Here is a 27,438-nt window from a genome sequence, read left to right on the forward strand (position 1 = left end):
TACAGTCAAAATGTTTTTTATTGAAGAATATTTACAAGTGCTGCATTATTCACATTCAGTCCACAGTGGACAGGCTCAACTTTTACAACAACTGGGGTTCATGGTAGTTCGAGGAGACAACTTGACATCACAACCTGAGTGACCTTCAGAGTGAAACTACAAGCGTGCCATTCGACTCCTGCAAGCGTAAATACAGACACTTTTGAAAGTTGTTAGCGGCTATGAATGTTAAGTTGTGACTGACAAAGCCCTGATTTAACACCGAGGGCAAACCACACAACGTGAAACAGCAGAATGATTTCCAAATTAGATGATACGCAATCACACATAGTGCACTCACAATGCACTAAAAATCACTTGAAATAGAAGTACAAACCAAGGACAAGAGGACACTATAGTGGTTTTGTAGTTCTAACATGACTTGAGTGCTTCTACATTTGAAAAGTGTAACAGCTACCAGGACGTGGGACTAGAGCTACTGATGATGCTGTTATGTGTTTTTGGCTAAAACTGTTTTAAATGTCACTGAGTGATAATGATTTGTAATTTACAGTTAATGGACAAAATATAAAATTGCTTGATATTAATGATCTACAAAGTGTTAGAGAAGATGTGAAAAACAAAATGAAGGAGCTCAAACAATCAAGAACCCCTTGCACGAAGAAATGACCACATTTACAGTAAGAACTTGATAAAAACGGTGTTAAATAGAAAATTAAATGCATTAAATAGAAACGCTGAATAGAAAAAAGTGAATAATTCTAAAGAAATCATCCCACTGAACAGGCACTAATGAAAATCAATGCAGGGAGAAGGAAAGAAATATATACAACATTCAAACAGTTTCATTGTACCTTTTTGATCTGAAAGTACGAGCTTCAGACTGAAATTTGACGCACTGTGCACATCAAATGATTCATTACAGTTTCAGTTTGTACTTCAGTAGTTGATGTCATAGTTTTGAAAGGCATATCTAAAAAGCACAGCAGAGGATCTCTGAAATCTTTAGTTTTGTCCTCATTAATAAATAAAAAGATAAAATAAAAAGGAAAACATAAATAACAGTTTTTTAAAAAATCCATATAGGTTTTTAAACAACAAATGGCAGGTTTAGGTTGAGCTGGATTTTGTACCAGACAAGTGTCCTGGGACCTGTTAGGGGCCTCCAAACAGTCAGAGTGACACGAGAGCCCCAGAACTGTCACTATGACCATCACAATCACTGTTGCCAAGTATGCGGTTTTCCAGCGGAATTGGGCAACTTTAACAGTCGCAGATTGTTTTTCATGTCAGCGGGTTAAAGCGACCCCAATAACGTGATATTTAGCCCCTGCAATGCGAATCTTACCAGGGAAACCTCCCAAACAATGTGTATTTTAACCCCTGGAATGCAATTTTTAACAAGAGACACCCCTCAAAACGCTATTGAGCTAGTTTTAAGTAGCAATTGGGTGGGTTTTGTTGTAAGAACCTGGCAACCCTGCACACAATCTAATGTTAGCCAACCAATCCTAATTCTTTTAGCCAAATGGACCATGTCACTTAAAGTATGGTAAGGTGTCCAAAGATTGAGCCATACAAGACCAGTTCTTGTAAGAAAACCATACCTTATAATAAATGATATTATAGGATAATAATATAATAATATTATAGGATAATAATTAACTTGTTTGTCCATGAATGTTATCTTCAGTATTGTTCAATGTTCAGTGTCTCGCTCTTGGCAGTGTGCCAAGAAAGAAATTAACAACCCATGGACGTCAATTTTATGTAATCCTTGAGGAAATAGACAAAGTAATAACAATGAGATAACTGAGTGAAGCCAAGCCCACTTTAACAACCACACGAGAATCAGGTTCTGTTGCACCATTGCTTTTGTGAGACCTTTCATCTTTAAAAACTAGAACACTGATGGAGGCAGAATGCTACAATCATTCAACACAGATACAAAACCCTGTTAATAAAAATCCTGATCAACTCTTGCTTCTAATTACATTGACACACAAAAAAATAAAGATCAAATAAAAAAGGTAAACATTCATTTGGATCATTTTGTAGTCCACATGCTGCCATGAAGTAGCAACAAAGTATTAAAAAAAGTGTTTGTTTCATCCATTATGGAAATGTCACCAATACATCCATTTGTATTTACACCTATGATGAAACCAACAAGTCAGAGCTGTTGTTGACTTTTAGAAACTACAACCAAATGCTGACATGATCACCGCTCAATTTAGAGTTTCTGAGCGTCTAAGGCAAGCGTCTAAAATTAAAACAATCAAAACAGTCTCCTACAACGACTTTCTGTCCAGTCATCCTTGTAAAAAAGCCTTTTCATACAAAAGAACCTTCCACTCCTCACACTTCTAAAACATTACCCTACCTACGCATCCATTCCAACGTCCCTCATCAAAACCCCCCCAACCCACACCCATGCCCCTTCTGAGGAAAACCTGCTCAATTCTCTTTGATATCAATAAGAAATGCATCATCACTGGCTATCATCACAGTCCGGATGAGCCAATGAGAACGAGTGAAGTGAACAACAGAAAAGATGTGCAGAGGGACCCAGAAGTGCCAGAACTGTTCTGGACCATCATTCCAGTGCCTGTGGATCAAACACACAGACTGTCAGAGACATCATTTAGAACTTAAACACTAGTTCTTAACTAAAAACCAGTACTCCTAGCTACTTTTAGTATCACATACCTGAATCTTGAGACACTATTGCCTCTTGGGCTGCTCCGTCTCCTCCATCTCCCCACGAGCGGATTTCCACAACCACATAACCACTGTCCTTGGGTAACGGCAGAGTGATGGAGTTCTTGCTTTTCTCCAGTATCTTCAAGGAAGACTGCCCTTCATGCTTGTAAAGGACCTACACAAATAATAGAGAATCAGTTTATCTTAAAAATGATGTTTTGTGAATCCTCAAGATGTGTAGCCATTCAAGTCAATTGTATTTGTATAGCACCTTTCACAATACACAGTTTCAAAGCAGCTACACAGAAAATCATGATGTTGATGTTTATAAAATCTTAAAATCTTCATGGCATATATTCACATTAAGCAGTTTTTGCACTGTACGAAAATTTACTTTACATTTTTTTATTTTTTTCACAATACAAGCAATCAAGCATTTAAGATTTGTTATGTAGTACACACCATCTTGAAAAAAGATGACCTTAACCCTTTAGCAGATCAGATATGAGATCTACACCACTTGTTAAAATGTTTATTCACTGCTTACGGGCTCAATAGGATCATTGGTCTGTTTTTCCATTAGGGACAACACTTGTTCTCTTCTTACGTGACATTAGGCTGCTCAATTATTAAATTCTTACCTCAGAACTATGAAATGATACGACAAGAGCCTTTGACTGAAATGACTGAATCTGAGCAATTATTCTGAGGACATACTGATGGAGACAGATGACCCAACATAAACACACATCCTAAGATATAGCCATAGTGTTGGGTGGCAGCATGTCACTCACTTTGTAACCCAGAACGGCAGACTCATTGTCCATGGATTTAACATGATCCCACCTCACAGTAACCCAAGAACCAACAATCTTCCATGAGATGTTACCTGGAGGACGGTTGGGGGCTAGAATTGAAGATACAAGCAAAAGTAAGTCCACAAAGCTTTCAAACCATTCTCAGTGACAAAGACAGGAATTGCAGATGTCAAGATTTAAAGTATATGAAGGACTGTTCGGGGCATTTGAACTGTTATGGAAGTTACAGATTGTTCTAGTGATCTGTAGTGGCAAAATCAAACTTATTACATTTCTATTATTCTAACAATAATCTACATAAGTAGGTCAAGTGAGATCAAGTGACAGTTTTTTTTTCTCCATGAAGGAAAATGAAAAAAAATACAGGTGGTTTTAAGTCAACAGCAAAGCTGCTTCACTGATTTTTTCAGTAAGCAACTTACAGAAAGAAAGGTTCTGTAAGGAAAAACTCAAAATATCACGACAACGTGATGTGACGCAACGAGATATTTTATTTCTCTCAACTCTTCCACCCTTAGGCTACCAGCTTACACAAGTTGGACATGAATCAGCCTTTATTGTTTCTTAGAACAACATTCTTATCAACCAAACACTGCCCTCTGATTTAAAGAGTACCCAGCTGACATTTTTAATAGGTGCAAATTTGTTTTAATTTTGCTAACTGAATCAGTGTAGATATTCATTGTAGGGCATCCATTTATGTTATTTTTTTGTTAACCTTTAACCTTTTTACATTTTTACAACTGAACATTCTTTCAACATGAATTCAACTGAAATTCTTTCAATCACCTTTTAACATTAAAGGAGAACTATTATGCCCCCTTTCACAAAATATGTAATATAAGTCTCAGTTGTGAGTCTGTAAAGTTTCAGCTCAAAATACCCCACAGACCATTTATAATTATCATTTTGAAAATGCTCATTTTGAGTGGAAGCAGAAACACGGTTTTCGTGCATGTCTCACACTGAAATCATGTGTTTTAAACCATATTAGTTTAAAATGTGTGTCAGATACACACAAGTTTATGTTAAAAACTCAGCAGTTTTAATTAAATACAGTAAATAAATCAATAATTTTGCAGCTCTCACTGGGACTCTAAATAGTGTCAGAACAGTTAACATGCTTTACTCGAACTTTCGCCATGTTAGAATTGGTACACCATTGCCGGCTAGGTAGTTAGGAGTAGGAGTTTGGGTTAAGATTTGCAGAAAAATTATTTTAGAATCTCAAGAAGCTTGTTCTACTCATGTAAATCACATTTTAGCACCCTGAGTCCAAAAATGAGGTCTTACGAGGTTTCTTGGTGACGACAGTGGTTCTTGGGGAGGGTGGGCCAGTGCCAGCACTGTTGTAAGCCAATACAGTGACGTGATAGAGAGTGTTAGGCCTCAGACCCGTGACACGTGCCATGCTCTCCAGCCCTGCTGTTCTCACTCGGTCCGCAGCTGCCTCACGTTCATGTTGTCGCCAATAACGAATCTGTAACCAGAGCAAGAAGACTGTCTCAAACCTGTGACAAGCTTGATCATACTGAAAACAACCTGAATGTGAATTCTGTATTAAGAAATTAAAATAAAAAATCAGATTTTGCTTCTGAAAGACAATTATATTACCATATTCAATTAAATACCGTCTGCAAAAAATACCCTTTGATACCAGTGGATTCAAAGCATGGTTTTATCTAAAGGGAGACACCTTATCTATTATTGCGTTTCATGGTCCTTGATCTAATCTAGACGTGCTGTTCAGAAAAAGGAGCTAATGAGATAACAGTAGCTCTATTAGTCGATCACTCTATGGGGCAAAGCTCATATCCTGATGTGCCACCTCAGTGGCCAACAATGACCCACAATGGTCAACAAAACAACCATCAACTCTGTCATGCCATTTATGCTTAACAATCCACACAGATATATAAAAAGAGACGTAACAGATATTAAAAGAAGAATGGGCCTGACCTCATAACCCCGAAGAACTCCATTAATGTTCAGATGTTGAATGGGGTCCCAGGACACCTGAATCTCAAAAGCTGTCAGAGCCGTGGCATTAATCCTTCGTGGGGATACGGTAGGTTCTAAGGAAGGCCCGGAAAACATCATGTCATACACCTATCAGTTATCATGCATTTATTTACCATTTAATCTTTTTATTTCATTTTATAAAGCTGGCAACATTTTAATGTCAAATAAAAAGTCATATGTTTTTATTCTATCTCTGACTCTTCGAATTCTGTAAACACACTCTTCACGTGCACATTGCTGCGATTACACGAGTCGCACGTCTGATGTTGGTTATAATACAGTTTGCACTGTCTCTTCATTCATTAACAGCCTCGTTTTAAAGCCAACATTATACTCTGACACGTGCAACAAAATTATCTGTCCTGAAATGTGCCGCACAGTCAAACTGAGATGTGTTGAAAGACTGTTTAAAATAAACTTGGGATCCTCATAAAGAATATACAGAGCAGTTTAGTTTATTTTCTCATTTTACTGTTATTATTGGTTCTAGTGTTGTTACTTCTATAACTACTAACTGATCATTTAATAGGAATATTTGATATGTAAATGTTGGTGGTTTTGTGTGTTAATATAACTGGGATGAGACATTATTGCAGAATTTTTTCAATATTGTTTTTTGGGAGGAAATTTTAACTTCTGAAAGTTACAATATGCTTCCACAGAACAACAAACTCATATAATATGCTCTCGTCTCAAATGATAAGAGGAAAATCAGTTTCGTTTCAGTAAAGAGTTTCTTGACTGTCTGCTCTCTAATGGTTAAGCAAAGTCTAATCCGAATACAATGAAAATTATAATCTTTCCCAATGTTTCTCACCCTCTTCTGCAGAATGTACCACAGCAATCTGGCTGAAGGGACCTTCTCCTTTCTTGTTGTATGCCTTGATTCTGACCTCAAAAGGGCAGTAGGCTGACAGACTCTCATTACTGTAGACATATCGTGATGACTCCACGTGTGGCACCCTCACCACCGTCCATGTTGGCATGCCTTGCTTTCTGAATGCCAGGATATAACCAAAGCCATCTCCATTCTGATACTCCCTTGCCATGGGCTGCAATTCATACCAGTAGAAAATGTTTTTTGTCTCATTATAGAACAGAAGGTGAGGGTTGAGTAATAAAGACACATTGATTAAACATCTGTTAGCAAGTCTACATACTGATTAAAAAGAATAAAGCAAATCTAATATGAAATTAGAGCAATAGATGTCCATGGTACTTACAGTCCATGTAATGATAAGTTCATTATGGTTTCCTCCGCCTCCACCAAGTCCACTGGGAGCCACAGTGGGTGCTGCAAGATAAATAACAAAATAATAACCCACTTACATAGTGGAAACAATACCCTACTATCTTCCAAACATTTCTATGTGTTTTAATGTTTATTATACTTATAATAATATTTAATATTTACATTTTTGTTCAACATTAACAAATTTGTAATTGTTCTGACCTGCTTGTTTGGTTCGGACAGGCTGGGAGGGCATGCTTGGTTCTCCACTACCCAAAATGTTGCTGGCAATGACCTGGAATTCATAATCCATCCAGGGTCGAAGATCTATCACACGTGCAGACTCAGCATTTCCCTCTATGTTCGCAGGGTCTGGAGGAACCATAAGCAAACAATCATAACATAAGCAAACAATCATAACTTAAATATATAAAAAATATAAAAAATACATATACTTTAAAAATGACATTTATTATAATATATTATAAACAATCAAAAATATTCCAATATATAAAAAGCTCATGCTGAGAATGCAAGATTGCAAAGTTGATTAACAATGTGGGAAGACTGATTTAAATGTTTAATTTACAATGATTTATGCAAATGGATGACTGTGAAGAATTCAGGGTTATGAAAAAAAGTTCAAAAGCTTTAGAGAAAACCCCTCCTGTAATAAAAAACAATTTATATAAGCATATTTGTAATAATATTTATGCAAAAATGTTAATTTTGCTATTATGCAGCATGTTGTGTTTGCATTACATCAAAATGGCCCATGACCTCACCTGTCCTCATCCTCTTCCAGTCATGAGTCTGTGAGGATCGGCCCAGGATGACATACTTGCCAATGGGACTGTGGTTATCATATCCATGACTCCATCTCAGCTCAACTGATGTGTCATCGTTTCTAGTCACCAATAAACCTCCAGGAGGTCCTGGTGGGCCTGTAAAGAAAGAAACATTTAGCTTTACCAGAGAATAAACTTTTTTTTCCCCCATATTTATATTCATTCACACACAGCATGAAAAAAACCAAACATGTTATTAAAGTGGTTTAGTTGGGTCTGCTTTCTTAATCAAAATCTGTACCAAACAGGCATATGGGAACCAAACCCCAAGGATAAAGATCTGCTACATTTATATTTCATGACTCTACATTTCATGCATTCTCACAGGGCTGAGAGCTGAGAGTTGTCTGGGCAAAAATGATTAAGCTGAGGTAAAACACAAGAGCAGGGCTGTGGAACAGCCACAGGCTGAAGGCTGGTGAACTGATCTTTAATAAGGTCTCTATCACTGCTCGGCCAGCTGGAAGCCCTCACCCCTCACAACCAGCTTGGCCGAGGCCACAGCACTGTCCACCACCGTCTGGGCCGTGCAGGTGTATGTGCCAGCGTGACTGAGCTGTCCGTTCACTATCAACAGGTCACCAATCGTCTCTTTCTATATAAAATGACAGTGAAAAGAAAAGTAAACTGTGTTAGAAAGAAGTAACCCAGAACCCAGAAGCCCACTTCAACTTCATAGGAGCATTATCATGGTTTTTATTACATGCTTAATCTGGAGAGGTTTCGAATTTGGAATTTTAAAATTGACTATATATAATATGTCTAAAAGGCATTTACTTTGAAGTGAATCCTATTAAAGCTAATCTCAGAGTGTGTGAGGAGCCTGCTGCTATTGGAATACAAATCCAAATGGTTTTAATAATCTTGCTCATTTTAAATATTGAGAACATAACTAGATTTTCACATTTTGTTAAAGAAAGTGTAAGTGGTATTTGTTGGGGTGTTGTGGGTGGTTGTCAGGGATCCTCTATGCTCTAAGTTGTTTTTAGCATGTTGCTATGCTGTTGCAATGGCACAGCAAAGTGTCAAATCGCTATGACCTTCCCTAAATATAGCTTGGGTCCTTGCAATGCAGGTTTATAGGATTTTTTATTGTTTTATCATCTGCCAGGCAAAAAAGTCTAATTGCTTAGAAAAGTCATGACACATCTCTTAACAAGCTGTATTTTGAATACTAAATCAGTGCCTTGCAGTACAAAATCAAACTAAAATACACTACAGTCAATTTTTATTTAAAAAATAGTAAAAAATATTTACTAAAAAGATATATCAAATAAATGCTGTGCTTTTGAACTTTCTATTCATCAAAAATAAAAATAAAAATCCATGACAATTATAAAAAATACATTTTAAAATGTATTACAATAGAAAACAATTATTCTAAATTGTAATAATACTTCACAATATTACTGTTTTTACTGTATATTTGACCAAATTAACAGTCTTGGTGAGCATAAGAGACTTTTTAAAAATATTATTTTTTTTTAAATCTTACTTAAGAGTTACTTAAGAGTTAATGTACTGAAGTTTACACTTTTTAAACACCCATTCACGTCAAGTGCTCACCCCCTCCAAACGCCGATAGTGTCCATTTGGTTCCTCTAGGTCCAGCAGAACTCCATTGAGGAACCAGGTGAAGGTGAGATCCATAGTAGGGTCATGTGACGCATGGCACTGCAGAGTGGCATTTTCACCCTGATTGATGTCAGCATTAGAGGGTGCTAATGTGATTTTTGTGGCATCTGTTTGAGAGAACAGGGTGAAAAACATAACTTTATACACTGAAAGCATCTGTGTCCACATTAGTATTTTAAAGATTTACATGCAGATCAATAAGACAAAAACACACACATAAGATATGTGCATAATGAACATGCAGATAGAGAGCTGATAAAGGTGTTTACATCCAAAGCAAACTAGGCTAAAAAGTCTATAAAGTCCTGATAAAGAAACACTGTTTTTTTCAAGTGTAATCTGTGTAAAAAAACAAAACTATGCATATAAACTCTCACTGCTGCAACAATATTTAGTGTCAAACAGATAACCTGAGACCTTTAAAGTAGATAAACAAAAAAAGTAGGTTTTGTTACCTCTGACAGACAGGTGTCCCGTGCTGTTGGCTTTGCCAAGGTAGTTTTCTGCAAAGCAGGTGTACTTTCCCTCATCTGCACGACTGATATTGTAGATCCACAGAACCCCATCTGGAGTGACTGTTATCCTGGAGAAAATTCATCTTTTTGAGATCACTGTACTCAAAGCATCTACAAACAGCTCACAAGGCCATTTTTCTGTTGGTAATAATATATACTAATTTTAAAGCATTTAGGAGATCTTTGAAACACTTTGAAACATTACTGGATTACCTGGTACTGTTGGTCAGTAGCTCTGTGCCACGGCTCCAGAAGAGAGTGGGTTTAGGAGCCGCACGAGGTTTACACTCCATTTTCACCTGTCCGCCACGGGCAGCAGGAACAAGCTTCCGCACTGGATTTAACCTGAAGTCTGGAGCCTGGACTGAAATAGGGCGACAGGATGGGGAGGAAGGGAGATGGGGAACCATACAAAGAGGATTTAAACACAGATCATACTATAATTGGGGTTCAGGCATGACTGGGAGGGCAGAAGTGGGCATTAAGGTAGATAACAAGAGAAACATGTCAATGTTTTTGCAGATGCATTCTGATTTGCTTTTATTGTGAGATTCATTTGTGCTCACCTTGAACTCTGAGCTCAGCATTTGAGTAAACGGTGCCGTGTTTGTTTTCGGCCACACACTGATACATCCCGGAATCCTCCAAGGCGAGGTTACTGATCCTCAGTCGCCCGTTATTTACTTCCACACGGTCCTGCACACAGGTAATTGTAAGAGACACGATGCACATGCACATTAATGCCAGCAGAGGGCCACACGACATTTCTCTTGTCAATCTACCTGCAGCAGAAAAAATAATGAGCAGGTTATTCACTGTCACATCTCACTGCCTCGGAGACATGAAGAGTTTTCTAAAAATGAGTTAGCATATATCAGTCTGAGTCTTGACAGCTAGAGGTCCTGTTCATTTCTGATAACACACACATTGTAAGATGACAATCCAGCTACAGTTAAGTGTGTGTGTGCGCATATATGGCTGACCTGTGTGGTGAGGGGCTGTCCGTTACGGAGCCAGCGAATGGTGGGTCTTGGTTTGCCTGCAGCAGCACAGCTCCACTGCAGCTCCGAACTGATTTCCACCTCAGAGTCACTCATGACCTGAAGCCACTCAGGCTGGGCTGAGAAGCGAGAACACATACAAACCAGCAGATTTTTACTTCTCTCCCTAATAAGTGGATTGATGTGTATTTATTTATTAATACAGCGAATCAGCTTTTATTTTTAAATGATCAGTTTTGAATTTAAATTTGTATTGATTTTGTTTCAATACATTTTTTTATGTTTTTCAACAAAAATGTTTGTCCCGGTTTCATAGACAGGGTTTAGCCTAAGCCAGGATTAGGCCATAGTTCAATTAGGACATTTAAGTAATTTTTGTAAACATGCCTTAAAAAAACGCATTACTGGTGCGCATCTTAAGACAAAACAAAGACACTGACATGTTTAAAGATCAGTCAGTGCAAGTTTCTTTCAGTTGAAACAGCTCAGATGTACATTTTAGTCTGTGAAACCGGGGGTTTATGTTATTGTAATTTTTTTTTTAATGTGTATACACACACACACGCACACACGCACGCACGCACGCACGCACACACACACACACACACACACACAGTATATAACTTTAATTAATTTTAATTTTATTTAAAACTATTTTGTTTTAGTATTTAAACATTTCATTTTTATTTAAATGTTTAGTTTTTAGTCTATTTGTAATATTTACATTAATAAATTTTTACATAATTTATATTGTATATTTTATTGTAGCTTCTTTTAATTAACAGTTTTTTTTTTTTTTAAATTGTTAACAATAACAACACAAGGTTTTATGCTACATCAAACTTCTACCAAAGGTAACAAGAGGAAAATCTAGTTCTAGTGCTGACGTTGTGCCTACCTTGCACAGAGACACGTCCCTGATGTGTCTCACGGCCCTCTGAGGTGTAAACCTCACACTCATACATGCCCTCGTCATCAAAATTCAGTTCAGGAATAATCAGGGTGGGTCCCTCTGCACTTGCTCCGACCTTCGGTGGTAAAATTCCATCCACTTTCCTCCAGCGGATTTTAGGAATGGGACTTAGGGAGGAAAGTAAAGAGTGAGCAAAAGGATGTTAGAGAAAATTTTCCATTTTTATAGCTGACTGAGTTATGGATTATGTTGAACCGATGTCGCAGTGATCTCTGAAGGGAAGTGAGGAGCTAAGGAGGACTTACTTGCCATAGGCAAAGCATTCCAGCTGTGCAGTTTGTCCTGATAATGCGTACGTCTCAGCGGGAAAACGCACTCGGATATTTGGAGCAGCTTTTCTTGGGTTTGCTTTGGAAAAACAAAATGTAAGACGTATTTTTTTTTCTTAAATATTATTTTGATAGCAGCATGTACTTGAGCTTGTTTCTTATTTTTGAAAGAAACTAACTAACCATTAGGGTAAACAGTGAGCTGGACAGCTTTGCTGAAGATGCTCTTGGTGCTGATGTCCATGTTGATGGTGGTGAAGCAGAAATAGTTGCCAGTGTCATTGGCTCTTGCATTAGCAAGGTATAAGTTACCCGTCACCTGAGAAACAAACCATCTGCCCCCCTCTGGCTGGATGAAGTTGGGGAACTCATTTATGAACCAGCGGTAGGACAAAGCTTGGTGGAACAAAATGAATGGAAGATGTAATATTAACATTTGAGGAAATAAATAAACTGAATACAGAGTGAAATGTTACACTAACTGACAGTGTGCAGTCATACCTGGGTAATGAGCTGGTGGCTGACAGGCAAGAAAGGTTCCTGCACCTTCATGGACCGTCTGAGGGCTTCTACTCTCAGGGGGGAAATCATGGAGGTCTAGAATGCACACAACATTAATCAGCACCGGTAGAGTACAATTTCAACTACTGCTACTTTTATTCAGAAAGGAATAATTTTCACACTGGGACAACAAAATCATTTGGTTTGCACTCACAGCCAAATTTGAGGTTAGCCACTCGGCTAACAATGGTGCCACAGCGGTTGATGGCGAGACACTGGTATGACCCACCATCTCGCCCATTCTGAGGATTATTGATCACAAGGTTTCCTGCGACCTGCGTGTAGTGCGAATCCTCGGCAAATGCTATTTCAGTGCCATTCACACGCCACCTGTGAGAAATCACATACAAGATCTAACTTCAACAGATTCTAGCTTCAGAAAAGTGCATAATCAATCATTTATTTAATTCAGGCAAACATGTAGTACACTCTTTGTGGGGACAGTATGCATAATTTATTAAAAAATATATTTTTGCTTGGTTTTCCTGTAAAAATATTTTTTACCTCCTTTAAATAAGGAGATTTTTAAGGCTTAAGAAGCAAAAATGCTTATTAAAATATTGTTTCAGAGAATATATATTAATGTTTTTTCTCATACCACAGTGACAAATAGTGTTTTTCTAAGCATAAATATACAAAAAAAAATTGTGAAGTTAATGTATATAAATAGACTATTTGGGTCAGGTCAGTAATATATATATATATATATATATATATATATATATATATATATATATATAAAATGAATACTTTTAGTCAGCAAGGATGCATCAAACTGATCAAAATTACAATAAAGACATTTACAATATTATTAAAGATTTCTATTTCAAATATTTGAAATCATTTATTTTGGTAAAAATATTTTTACAATGTTTGTGTTTAAAGTTAAGTCATAGTGAATAAAGGTCCTGGTTTGTTTGATAAGGTGTAAGTGGCAAAAAGCTGATCTGAGTACCGGTAAATAGCAGCAGGGCTGGCGCGAGCCTGGCAGCTCAGGGTCACCTTGCCTTCTGGCATCCCCTCCGGGTAAATCAGACTAGACGGCTGCTCCTCAAACACAGGCCCACTGTTGTGACCCGACACACACACATCTCCACCTACAAAAATGTGCCCACCATTACTGTCTGTGAGAAACATTTCAACAAAGATTGTCACAAAATGCTTTTGAGTCAAAAACGGCATTCATGGCCTTTTAACATGGTGACTCCCTGGATTTGAACCAACAGCTTTCTGGTTACCAGATGACTAACTAGGCAACAGCAAGTCAAGGGTATAGTAAAATATCTATAAGAGTAATCTAGCTCAAGTAGTCTTGCCATGCTCAGGTCTTTTGTACTGCCTCCTTTGATAGCTAGTGAACTGTGCCAAACAGACAGATACATGGGGTCGTGCGTGCCTAACAACTCGAGTGTATTTGCACTCAGAGTAGGAGTGTACTCCACGCGGGGAAAGTCAGCAGGGGATACAAGCTGTCAGATATAATTGCACGCACTCAGATATTTTGACAGAACAGAGGGGAACAGGGGAGTTTGTCTCCAGGTAGCCATGAACGCATATGATGCATTATGAATTGGGTCAAGAATGAGTTTGGATTATATAGGACTGTGTGTGCATTTGTGTCAGTGTGTGCAACTGCGACTGGGATTTTGGTTTTCTATTTTCAAATAAACTGGTGCTTCTTATGGATTTGAGACTGTGTATTATAATGCAATTTGTGTTGGATTAGAATACTAAAAAAAAAAAAAAAAAAAAAAAAAAAAAATCAGTATTCTTTAAAAAAAAAAAAAAAAAATTAGAATTTTTTTATAAATATATAGATTAGATTTATAAAATTTCATGTTAGTTGTTTATAGTATTCAGAGAATATCATGTACTGAATTAAGTTTAATTTTACTTCCCTATTGGTATTTAGTAATTAAATAAGTAAATAGAATTTTTTAAAAGAAAAATGAACTGAATTCAAGATATATCTCTAAAATTAAGTTTTATTATCTTATGCATATTATCTTGTTTTCCAGTAAAAATATCATTTTTGAACATTCTTTTAAAAAGACAAAGATTTTGATAAATAATTTATTTTTTCAGTCACTATGTATGTGCAGATTTTTTGTTTGATTTATGAATTTGTAATTTAGAATTCATTGGAATTCTGTATATGTATGTGCGCAAATCAGTATGTGTGTATGAAGTTCTGGTAAGACCCACAAGAATCTAGGGCAATAAGAGAGAGACGGGAGGAGAGATGAGTTGAGAAGGGGAGCCGGCTCCCCGGGAGGTTTTCTGCTCTGAGATTACAGTGAAATTCAGTGGTGTGATGGCAGCTTACAGTAATGGGGATAAACAGCTCAAAACTGCCACTTAAGTTCTTTTCCACTGAAGTCTTTCAACAGCTCTTCACAGCCTCTATATGTAGTTACTTCTGTGTACTAGACTAGAAACAGTAATTGTTTTGTTAGCCAATTCAATCTGAATGCCTGTGATGATACATCAGAACCAAGACATTTTCCTCAGAACAGTGAATATGACAATTAGGTTATATTCTCAAACAATTTGTTCCTTTCCATGTCCATGTTTTGCTGTTTACACATTACAGGTCTAGGAAACACTGAGAAGAGACTGTACTCGGAATGGCTGGCTGCACCTGTCTGTCTGGAAACAAAGTCTGATTTAAAAATAGGTAGAAAGTTGAAGAAGTGAGCAGATTTGCTGAAGAACAAATACCTGTGAAGTAGTTGGTACTCATAGTTTTTGTATAAACTTGAATTCTCATAACAAAGTCCACAAACATTTCTGCATCTTCAGTGTTTTTGTGTAGGCAGTTACACTGCTGAAGTGTTATTTTAATTTTTGACTTTTCAGAGTCTATTTTTTGTGGAATCAACGATTGTAGATAAATCTTCCCCTAAATGGCATATAAAAATAAAACAAATTATCCTTGGTCACTTATGTCGGTCAGATTGTGGCTCCTGACCAGAATTTGGTGCAAAGTGGACCAGATTTTATGCCTGTGAGACTACTACAACTTTGACTATAGTGCCATTTGCCAAGTTAATAGCATTATGGACAAAAGCACATTTTTTATCAATGTTTAATGGGGCCTGGATTACTTCAGCCATCAAAACACCTCTCAAGTAAATCAAATCCCTTCTGCCCACTGATCTAAGATAACACAATGAATAATTAATCTGAATTTGTGGCCCCCCACTGATGCATAAGCCTAAAACCACACATCCCAGAAACCATCAAAGTGACAATGTACATTTCAATGATGTTTCAACATGGAAATGCTGGAGCAGAGGGAACATAGAAAAAAAACGAACAAAGGCTGAGTGGTAATGAAGTTTTGCTAATGGGGGAAGGGCTGAGCGAGACCTCCTAAGTATATTTGCAAATGGGATCTTGAATGAGTTAAGATGATGGGAGACATCAGATCAGATCATACTTACCCAATGTGTAGCTCAGAGAGCTGAGAGACAGCAGACACAACAGAATCCTCATCCTCCTACTCCACACTCAGACAACAGACAGAGGCCTTTCAGCTCCTGGGGGAAAACAAAAACCCAGATGACACAAAAAATAGGCTAATTCTGAGATGAGCATCAGCTTTATTTTTAAGTTAAGGTAACAGTTCACTCAAAAGTTTGTGGACCAATTCTCACCATTAACTATGACTTCTATTAATAGATAGTAGGTATGGGGTAGGACTGGAGGATCTAAAATATGGCCATGCATTATTATTAAGCATTAATAAACAGCCAATATTCTAGTAATATGCATGCTTCTAAATCTTTATGACTTTCTGTCTTCTTTAAAACACAAAAATAATACATTTTGAAGAATGTTGGTGACAAAGCAGTTTTGGTGCCCATTGTCTTCCAATATACTGAAAACAAGAAAACACTGAGAAATATCCCAAAATATCTTCTTTTATGTTCCACAGAAGAAAGAAGCTCATTCAGTTTTAAAAAGACACGAGGGTGAGTATAGGTACACATTTGGATATTTTTTTTTTCTGTGTTCGTTTTATAACTGAGAAGAATCGTAACAGCCCTGTCCAACGAATGTGAGGATGCATGGCTGTGTGTTTTCAATTGGCAACAAATTCTAATTTATTCTGACACTATACTCCTCTGACAGCCTGAAAATCTACTCTACACTGTAATATTCACCGCTCCCTCGCCCTGATGTGTCACCTGCTGATGCACGGCTCAGATTCGGGCCTAATAAAACAGGGACACGTGACTTGTCTAGTGGCTAAGTAGACAAAAGTGCGCCGGGGAGCAGCTGTTTTGCACCATTCGCTATCCGGCCCTCACATCAGTTTTGAGTGTGCGGGATTGTTTCCTTCACTGTGCAGCATAACCCCCCCCCCTCCCCAGCCAAGTAATTGGCAATTGTACATCTTTTTCCTGGCCCAAGTAATGGCAATCGCAGCAAGGGCCGCTGCTCTGCGGTTCCCGGTACGTCTGCAGGCGAAGCTGAGAACCACGAAGCGTCAGCACAGATGTGCTGTTTGTGATGAGAATGGCCCCCTGGAAGCATCCCAGCAGTCGTTTGTAGAGGTTTAAAAAAGAGAGAAACAAGCTTTCATCAGAGAAATTTCTTAATTACACCAAACAAGACTCTGATTGCCACCTGACTGCACTCAAATGCTTGTTTTATCAGCACTGCTTCGGTGTGTTGTCACAGTCTTTTCAACTGCACTCTACTTAGCACGGTATAATGTGCTGGCTGCCAGGATGTAGCTGACAGGATTTTCCTCATGCTGCAGTAGATGTACTTTATGCATGAATTTGAGAGGGCTGTTTGTCAAGGAACACACAAATCAATCAATGCATCAATGCACAAATTTACAGCAAGTTCTCTGTTATGCTTTGATTTACCAAACACATTTCTTTGTAGTGCATCTACCATACCCTATCATCAGGGATAGCCTGAGACAACAGTGCAATAATTCCCTATCCCATGTCACATAATTCAAACTTGTTCAATATATTAATTTTACCAATATTATTTAAAATGATTATATTTTTAAAAAATTAAGTATATTTAAAATAACAAATATTGTTTAAAACAAAAAAGTTTTTTTTATTACTAATTCTTTTTTTATCATTATTTAATATTGCAAAAGCAACACTTTAAAATAGGCCTACTGATTTTAACTTTATTATTTTAAATAAAATATGCATGCAGCAGATTTAAAATAACTGATGGTTATGGTTGTTTTATTAACTGATGTTTTAAAATTGCAAAAGCAACCCTTTAATTAACAAAATTAAACAACATTTTCATTTTGACAAGATCTTTGTGTATTTCTCAGGTTCACACCTTCCTACAGTGAATCATGCCTCTTGCTCCCACACTTTTCTGTTAAAACCCCTTGTTTTTCTGTGTCCATTTCAAACGTCAGAGCTAAGGACAGTCATAACAGCTTGTCCAGCTGGTATGAGGGCACACAGCTGAGTGCTTCCTGACGGTGACAAATTGTACATATAGAAACAGAGTGAGCCTGAAAATGTACTGTATACTACATCACCTCCACTAAACATTTCTATTCATTTGTGCAGGGAGATGCTGCCATCACTGTAGTATAAATGGGGGCAGTCGTGGCCTAATGGATAGAGAGTCTGACTTGTAACCCTAAGGTTGCAGGTTTGAGTCTCAGGTCCAGCAGGAATTGTCAGTAAGGGGAGTGAATAACCAGCAACAACCTCCCTTTATATTTTCTTGGTATATGTAAAAAAAAAAATTTGGACATTCAGCCAACCAGATCCCCTCTTAAAAAGTCCTAGTGTTCCCTATGGCCATTTCATTCCTGCCTAGTGCCTACCATCATACATTCATCTGAGTACATCCTTTTCTCAAAAGTCAAGTTTCTTGTAGGACTCAAGGACTGCCTAGGGCAATGACGGTTTTACTGCCGCCCTGACATCTGCTAATGGGACTTAGCCCATCAAAATGGATCTTTCCAAGCAGGTGGCCTGTTGAAGTCAGGTTTCTGTGTAGAGACTCAACAAAAAAACATATCTAAGGAAATTTTTATCACTCTACCTTCATCTACATACCTTCAGGTTCTGTTGGACACCCACTGCAACCTCAAAAAAATGCCAAACTGCATTACATTACAGTTGATACAGCAAGAAACATTTTGCCAGTCTGAATATTACTAAAGTAAATCAAATTGGTATTCACTGAACCAATCCAAGCCTGATCTAAAATGTATGGCTTAGTGTCCCCAAGTCATGGCCTTGTCACAGAATAAATATTCAGTGTTTGCAATCTGAGTTTTCCGATAAAGTTAGCACTTGATAGCCTGAGCTAAAACAGCAGCAGTGGGGAGGAATTATAATGATGATCCATGCAGAAAAGGCAAAAACAGATCTCAAAGACACTTATTTAAAAACTACAAATAAGTTTCTGGTTTACTACTTCACATTTGCAGATGCCAGAATTGTCTTATGAGTCACTCCACAGCAAATCTAAAACTACAGGTCTGTGGATTCAACATCAAGTGCATCCTTTCATGATTATTCATGCCTTGATTAGCTGTTTGTTGTGATTGTTTGCTGTTCGACATGTTTGCTCAGAGCAGTGAGTCATCTCCCCAGTGTCTGAACAGTGACACAAAGCTGGAACTTACTTAGTCTTGGGTACATCAAACCCAATCATTATAATGACTATGCCATTAAGCCTAGAATCTATGAACCATGACAATAAAGCAGAGCAGAGAGCATGATCAAAGTGTAAATGCCAAAGTGTAATTAACAGATACTATACTATAACAGATAACTGATAGGCTGTTTACTGGGTTTTTCATGTTGAACCTCCTGAATGGGATATATGAAAGTTAATTTTGTCTTTACTATCGTCTTTAAACATTTGAATGTAAATTATATATTTTTTTACCCATAACAAGAACTTAAGCACTATCAATAAAGCTTTTAGTTTTGTTATTTTTCACAGCGGTTCCCAAAGCTGATAACTTTGCGACTCAGGGATCTACAAATCCACACAAGGACATATTGACTCTGCTGACGTACAACCTTTTAGGCATGTGCCATGCATTATTGAAGTCTCGCCTTTCTCGATATTTCACCTAGCTGTCACTTACTGAAGCAGCAATAATCTAATGAAATGATGAATGAGGTTTGAAGGCTGCTATCCAAAAAGAAAAAAACATGGGGCTTTATTATAAACTAAAGCCAAGCAATGAATGATGTTGAATAATAAGTGAAAGATTTGACTAATATGAGTGTGTTGCCTTTTATTCTGAAAACTATATCAGCAATTTCATTTTGCTTGTATAGAACATTGTGTGGTTGTCCATGGCCCATATATTGAGCGATCAAATATATGCTAGTATAATGTACCCGAGGACAACTGTCACAGTAGCTCTAATTGGTGCCACCGCAACAGACAGGAAAGCACAGGCGCTGGGAAAAGTGCTGAGGCTGGGTACAGCATGGCCTTAGACAGCAGCATGGCAGCCGGTGGTGATAAAAATGGTCAGCTTAAAATGCTGTCTTTGCCTTGGCTTATGTGGATATCTGAAACCAGATCTCTGTTCAAACTGGAATGGCTCAGATTTCGCAGACCCAAAGACCTGTGCTAAAATTGCTTAATTTAAACAATGATATTTTCATTTGGGTAAAGCAAAGATTGAGTCCTCCAAATTGAGTTTAAGCTATACTTGTGTTGGCTCTCAATCTAAATACACTGTGAAAAGTCATTCTAATGTTTACTGCAAATTTGCAATGCTAAAAGATAGGACACATATTCAAGACTGGGTGACTGACCCAGTTCAATTGACTGACTTCAATTTGGTCCCCTACACTGATTTTACAGAAAAAATATGCTTTAAAATTCCAGTTTTAAAGGAAATGTTATATTTTTATATATTTTTTTTAACGTTCAATATTTAATTCTGTTGTTTAATTATATATTATATAATAATTAATCATATTTCTGTCTATTAATACTATATCCATTATATTTTTAAGAGATATACATATAATAAGAGAAAACGGTCACATTGATGGTTGAAATCACATGGATGATCTAAAAGTAAGTGGTCAAGTATTCAAAGTAAATGTGGCCCTAAATGATTAATCACCCATAAACATTAAATATGCAGGATGCACATATTCAGTACATAAAACTAAAGCACCAGCTTGTGCACCACCTGTTTTAATTGTCCTTATATGCATCCACACATTTAATGACACCTCATTGCCTCCCCGTGCCCTGCAGATGGTACGTAAAGTGGTGCCAGTCCGGGCCCTGAAGGCCACGGCCATGTATCAAACTCACAAGAGAAAGTGTTTGAGGGCGAGAGACCTGAGAAGACAAACAGCCTCATGTGGACCCACTAGCCCTCCTGTAACTGAAATATCAACATGATAGTTTGTGAGTGTTGACAGCCCGCCAAGATGAAATGTCCTGTAATAGCTTGGCTCACTTCACAGAGGACGATGATATGCTTGTCCTTTTTGAAGAGGGAACAGACTGAAATTTGGTGACCTTCAAAAGGCTCGTAAAGGAAGCATTCTTTGAACATTTTATTTCAGGGAATAAAATTCTAAACACTGATATATCAATCACGATTTTGATATGCACAGTATATTGGTACCATATTAATTATCGGCTGACATTACAGATTAATTACAGACATTACATTTAATTGTGAACACTTATATTTGCCTTATCTAACACTCAATTAAAGTTAATCTAAATGTAACCTTGAGTAAATATTAAAATAATACTGTACATTATAATTTTGTGATGCCTAAATTTATTGTAGCATTTAAAATTGCTCATTTTAGATTTTTTTAGTTTATTTAGATAGAATATAATATTAGCCTTTTATCGGTTATCACAGGTAAATAAATTATCAGCTTATTTGATCATATGGAAATTATTATACTTCAAAAGTTTGGGTTTGGTAAGATGTTTTTAAAACAAATCTCACGCACAGTAATTTTGTGAAAAATTATAATAATTTAAACATTTAAACATTAATATTTTAATGTTTCCTATTTTACATTTACTAAACATTTTTATTTTTATATATTTTAAAATGCAATTTATGTAGTTTATTTTTTGTTATTTATAAACAAAGCTAAATTTTTAGGATCCATTACTTTATAACATTATAAATGCCTTCAGTGTCACTTTAGATACATTTTGTCCTCTCTGTGTCCTTGCTGGAGTATTAATTTATTATTAAAAAAAAAGTAAACTGACACTAAACTTTTGAATGGCATATAATCTTGAGTAATACATTTTCAAGGAATTCACAGCCCTTATTTTTAACCATAATATCATTTTAATAATCTTGCTGACTGTTCTACAATTCTTTTGACCGAAACTGATCGCATAGTGAAGAGACTGCATATAGAACTCTCTCTGTTACACATTTGCTGTGATAAGGCCCATTAAAACATAACAGGGGGCTGTGGCTGTACCAAGGGAAAGACTGCAATTACAATGCCCAGTGACTTCAATTAGAGCATGGCATGTTCTCACTGACAGATACAACATCTGCAGCAGCAATGCCTGAAAAGAACAATGATCGCTCTATGTCCCAGAAGTGCTCGTTGCAGGACACAAAACAGAAGCTCATCTGAACTTGAGCACTTCACAGAGATCAGAGAACTGAGAAAATCCCCACTCTTCCTCATTTGCCACCTCCTCCTCCAAACACAGGCCCATCCATTCTCTCAAATGGCCATATCTCATCGAGACCCCCATAACCCAACAGATGTGGAGGTCCTTGACCTTTATCACGCTCTGACAAAGACATCTGACCTTGTGGTCTCCGACCTTCCCTGTGACCTACCCCTCTCTGTTTGATCAGACATTTTTATTAGCACTCCCAGTGAATGGTTGAACTGCTGAAGCCACTCATGACCTGGATGTGTGCAGATCAGGGTTAAGAAAGTGCTCTCATGGATGAATGAGTCTTTCAGATATGTGACGCTTCAGTTCAGATACACTTGGCTTCAGTTAAAACTTCCCTTCTGTAAGCACATCATCCTGACTGCCTGAGTTCATGGCCTCAATGCTCTCTACAGGATCATTTTTCAGCAGCTGGACAGGAATGTACTTCCAGCTTCCATACTAATCTAATTTCATCTCACATTTACATAGATTCACACAGCGCTGTGGATGCATCTCATTCTTACTTCGTCCATGATCTATGAGAGGATTGGGCCATTTTAGCTTTTTAGTAGTGTCTTTTAGCTACCATTTATACTGAAATGTGAATATGGAAAGAAGCATTAAATAATGATATTGCAAAATGATATATAAAGCAAAAGTGTGTAAGTGTGTTAAAATGGAGGAGCCTGTTTGAAAACTGTTTGTTACCTTACTGAGCAATTTTCTACTAATTTTGCCAGCTTAAAATTACTTTCATTGGTGTAAATAAATATATGTATGCATTAATTCTTTCATATGAGTCATTCAAACAATCGTATATTCACTTCACAATGTGAACAAATGAAGCATGTGGACTAGCTACAAGTTTGTCCACTGCACAGATGCAGAAATAGGTTATTGATCGGAGCTGAATCACAGGACCTAACCTTGACATTCCAGTAAAAAAGCAGCAAAACCATAATGTTTTGAGGCACAGAATCTACCTCATTTCCTTCAAGCTCTTGGGAGTAAACAGCATGCCGTATAGCAACAGATATGACGGAGATCACTGTTTAAAGCCTACAAGTAGAGCCTGAATATTAAAGTGTAATGTGGTCAATTTAGGGACCAATTACTTAGCTAAAGGAGTGTGTCCAAATGCCAAAACCGCCAGTAATTCAGTTGGCAAGTGTTCTGCATTTATATAATAGCTAGGATTTTGATGTCCATTTAAAATTTGAAGTGTTTTTTTTTTTTTTTTTTACCCATGTCCTGCCTTAAAAATGAAATGAAAAGAGTGAGGAGGATGACTGATGAATTTGTACAGAAAATAATAATAATAATTATCATTATTATTATTATTATGAGTACCTTGCCTATTTGAGTAGACAAAATGCACAAAAAATGCCATATGGTTTAATAATTTTTAATATTTAACTTTCAATTAAAAGTGAAATGTTTGGAGGCAATAAGATTCTTCTTCTTATTATTTTTTTTCTTTAAAGAAATTACTTTTTTTATTAAGCAATGATAAAGTAAATTGATCAAAAGTGACAGCAAAAACATATAGTTAAAAAAAAAAAGATTTTTATTTCAAATAAATGCTGGAGAATACTGAAAAAAGGGCATAATTTCCACAAAAATATTAAGGACTACTAAGCAGCACAACTGTTTTTAACAATGATAATAAAAAATGTTTCTTTAGCATCAAATCAGCATATTAGAATGCTTTCTGAAGGATCACGTCACACTTAAGACTGGAATAATGGCTGCTAAAAATTCCCAAGAATAAATGTCATTTTAAGATGTATTAAAATATATTAAAATAGGAATTATTATAAATTGCAATAATATTTCATCTTTGAAATCTTTGATCACATAAATGCAGCTTGGCTGAGCATAAGAGACTTCTTAAAAAAAAAAAAAACCAACAACAACAAATATACATTTGAAGGATAGTGAATATATTCTTATCATAATTACCTGTTTGGTATAAGAAAAGCACATACAAATTTGGGAAGTTGGGCTATTTTTGTGTCAGTATTGAATGAATATATGCCCCACATGGACAACACCCATCAAAAAAGATCTGGACCGCTACTCCCACCCAATCGCTCACCCTCATCTGCTTCTGAAAGCACGGGGATCTCGTGAATGTTTTATGAGGCTGGTGGATATAGCACACGCCCTCATTCCAGTAGATTGTGAAGCTATATTTACATGAATTATTTTATAAAAAATTCTAGGTCATAAGTCTGCCAAAATCAGAGTCTGCCAGAATCAGCAGCATCATGTCCAAGAGCTGCTTGCGTAGTACTTTTTTTTTTCTTTCTCAGTCTCTCACCGTTTCCCATTTTTTGGTTCAAGCTGCACACCTGAGCACACTGATGGGGCTGCTGCAGGCCAGCATTAGCAGTCCGTGGTATACTTTTCCACAGTGCTTTACTGAGCTTTAATTTGCTGCTGCTGCTCGGTCTGTCACTATCAGTTTTAACCCTTGGCTATGGCTGTCCCCAGCCTCCAAAATGCCTCTGAAATGATCTCTCTCACTAAAACTGTCACCAATAAACCAAGTCACTGACCATTTATATACTACCTTTATTACTTGGCACAAATTACCTTTCCAGTTTTCAAAATGCGGTTGGGCTAAAATCAAAAATCATTTTTGATGTTTAAAAATGGTCAGGTTCAGTTTCTGGTCATGGTCATTAGCTCTAACTTCTGAACAATACTTCTGGTGATTCAGATTCAGAGGCAGGAAGAGATTAAAGATCTCAATGCGCCTACAAAGAATGCAAAGAAAACTGAGTGGAGACTGATCACAAAATTCAAAGGGCAACGCTGAAATGCATTTCAAAACCTTCAGTCACTTTATTAATAGAAAAATGCCTAAAATGCTTCAGTCGGTCCTCAGTAACAAGACAGCTTTTCTTAAGTCATACAGATTTAACTGATAAGAACAGAATAAAACCCCATCAAATGAGGCGAGAATTTCGTGCCACAGGGCTGAGTCACATGAACAAGGCGGTTAGTATTGGGGCATACTGACCTTGGTGTGCTTTTTGTGTATGATCAGAATTTATGAACTGGAGCAGTTTGTTCAGACTCTGGACTGCATTCTTTATAACATGTTGCTAAAGATGACTTAATGGAAAATGCCTTTATTTTTATGCTTTAATTTAATATTGCAACTTACTGAATAATATTTCAAGGCTAGTACATGTATGTCTCTATGGAGAATACTTGTATTTTAAACATGTATTGTTTATTTTAAGGGTTATTTTTAAAGTAAATAGACACTTTCTTTTAAACTTTTGGCTACAAAACGATAAATATTGGGTAACTTGGCACTTTGGAACCTGCCATTAAACAGGATTTTTATCCAAATTAAACAATTAATAATTCAGAAAAAATAATATAAACATGTTTTAGCCCCAAAAATATCGTAATAAATAAATGGCTCACCTTATGACATATAGATTAAACTACGTGTGACAGCTTGCATGAGGTCTTTGTCTTTGTACACATTTGTCTAATTGGACCTTTGACTAAACTTCCTAGTGTGACAACTAGCCCCGGTCTCTTTTACATATGAGTAGTAACGTTAGTAGGACATACTCTTTAATGCAATATAAAACATTATAATGTTATGCAGTGTTAACCGCCCCGGGTCTCTCCTATAACAGCACTCCTGGTATATAACAGACTTCTCAAAGAGTAATTTGTGTTTGTATTTGGCCAGTAGCCTAGTTTGCACAGGTGTTTAAGGTACGACTCATGCCTATCTATCAGTCGCTATGATTTCAATGAGGATCGTCACCCCCGTGTAAACAAAACGCCGTTACTCGCCGTTCACACAAGTCCACCCCGTTATTTCATAATAGACGTGTTTATTTCATATAGTCCTCCTGATAACTACAGCGTGCCACAGTTAACCGAAATATTCCCAAATTATTATTCCGCTAGACTGTATTGCGCAACCCCTTTCATGACAGATTATTATGGGACGCTTCAGTTCTCAAAGCAGAATATAAACACAGCGGGTGTCGTCCTAAATACTGCCACAAAACAGCCAAATAACGAATTAAAGGCAACATGAATGGAATTGTTAAGTGAATCATTACGTGTTGGATGCTAAAGGTTTAAAAGCGCTTTCTTACCTTTGTAAAAAGCTTTGAATGAGGACGTGCTCGCGTCTCTCTGCCTCCTCCAGTGACGCTGCTGGTGCCGCGCGCTGCGTCAATAACGGCCACTGGCCCTTTCTGATGTTACGAGATTTTTTCTCTCTTTTTAAGCAGCTGCAGCCCCCGTCGCAATAAGGATGTTGTCGTCTGCACGACACGATCTCTCTTTCTCACTGGCTCTATCTTCCCTTCATAATAGCCTAAATCATTCCCCTTCTCCCTCCTCCCACTCTCTCTCTACCTTCCTCTCTCCTCCCTCAATCTACATGTGATTCAAATGAGGGAATACGATTAATGCACCACAAGTAAATTAACCTCTTTTTTATTTAATAGGCTAGACAGTGAATGTACACAAAGAAGGTAGAAGTTTTCCTCAAAGGATGTAAAGTGTGTACCCTTCCCCCACTGAAACACACACAAAAATACACAACACACCCCTTCACACCTCTCTGATGAAACCCCAGTGGCACAATATGCACACCCTCACATCTCAAGGAAACCACACCGTCTGTGTTCAGATTGTTATTCCCGCCACCACTGATTCATACAGACTACCAATAATGTCTGAATAATATTGCACAACGCTGCTGCATACAAATATGTCTGAAAGTAGAAAGTATAGTAAACCACTGAAAAGGCAGGCCTACTCATTTTATTCTAAAGGACTGAAATTAAATTTGTTTCTTCCTGTAAGGTTTTTAGAAAACAATGTAAGCAATTAAAGTCCACCCCTAAATCTACCTCTCAGTGGGGTGTACGCTACTGAGTGAGAATAAGAATTTATATGAATTAAGGTACAGTCACATTAGCGAAAATTTCCCAACATTTTGCAGACAAAAGAGGTCCATTATCCATTCTCTGTTGGTCAGCATGGCAAATTCAAATGACCGACTGAACCCGTTGCGAAATCTGTGGGGAAATATTTCGCCCTATCAAATGGTAAATTGCGCTGATTCCACCAGTTTACAAAAAATAGTTGGTCACAACTGTTCAAACTGTTCACTGTAAATCAAGACCTAATGGGCACATGCTTCTCAGA

The 27,438-nt window shown here is 37.2% G+C and overlaps 1 protein-coding gene across 1 annotated transcript; it reads right to left on the reverse strand.

The window, feature by feature from the left end:
• LOC109109995 (contactin-2) lies at window positions 1–26,654 on the reverse strand. Its single transcript, XM_019123037.2, has 23 exons — window positions 26,376–26,654; window positions 16,023–16,118; window positions 13,532–13,673; window positions 12,731–12,906; window positions 12,517–12,612; window positions 12,199–12,411; window positions 11,992–12,094; window positions 11,672–11,853; window positions 10,756–10,892; window positions 10,339–10,468; window positions 9,986–10,136; window positions 9,713–9,840; window positions 9,189–9,364; window positions 8,097–8,217; window positions 7,560–7,718; window positions 6,997–7,146; window positions 6,767–6,837; window positions 6,361–6,595; window positions 5,481–5,596; window positions 4,815–5,001; window positions 3,498–3,610; window positions 2,710–2,878; window positions 1–2,608 (listed from the first exon to the last, which is right to left on the reverse strand). The coding sequence occupies exons 2-23, from the start codon at window positions 16,072–16,074 to the stop codon at window positions 2,505–2,507; spliced, it is 3,111 nt and encodes a 1,036-aa protein (XP_018978582.1). The 5' UTR covers window positions 16,075–16,118; window positions 26,376–26,654; the 3' UTR covers window positions 1–2,504.
• Window positions 26,655–27,438: the final 784 nt, after the last annotated feature.

This window comes from Cyprinus carpio, chromosome B11, assembly GCF_018340385.1.
Source record: "Cyprinus carpio isolate SPL01 chromosome B11, ASM1834038v1, whole genome shotgun sequence".
Taxonomy (NCBI): Eukaryota; Metazoa; Chordata; class Actinopteri; order Cypriniformes; family Cyprinidae; genus Cyprinus; species Cyprinus carpio.

What these genes read in the sequence shown, in the direction of transcription:
- LOC109109995 (XM_019123037.2), bottom strand. Translation starts at nt 16,074, where the DNA reads ATGAGGATTCTGTTGTGTCTGCTGTCTCTCAGCTCTCTGAGCTACACA. An exon ending in GCCACCAGCTCATTACCCAG is followed by an intron (nt 12,412 to 12,516) that starts GTATGACTGCAC and finishes TGTTCCACCAAG; the next exon opens with CTTTGTCCTACCGCTGGTTC. An exon ending in GGCCAAGCTGGTTGTGAGGG is followed by an intron (nt 7,719 to 8,096) that starts GTGAGGGCTTCC and finishes CTTTCTTTACAG; the next exon opens with GCCCACCAGGACCTCCTGGA.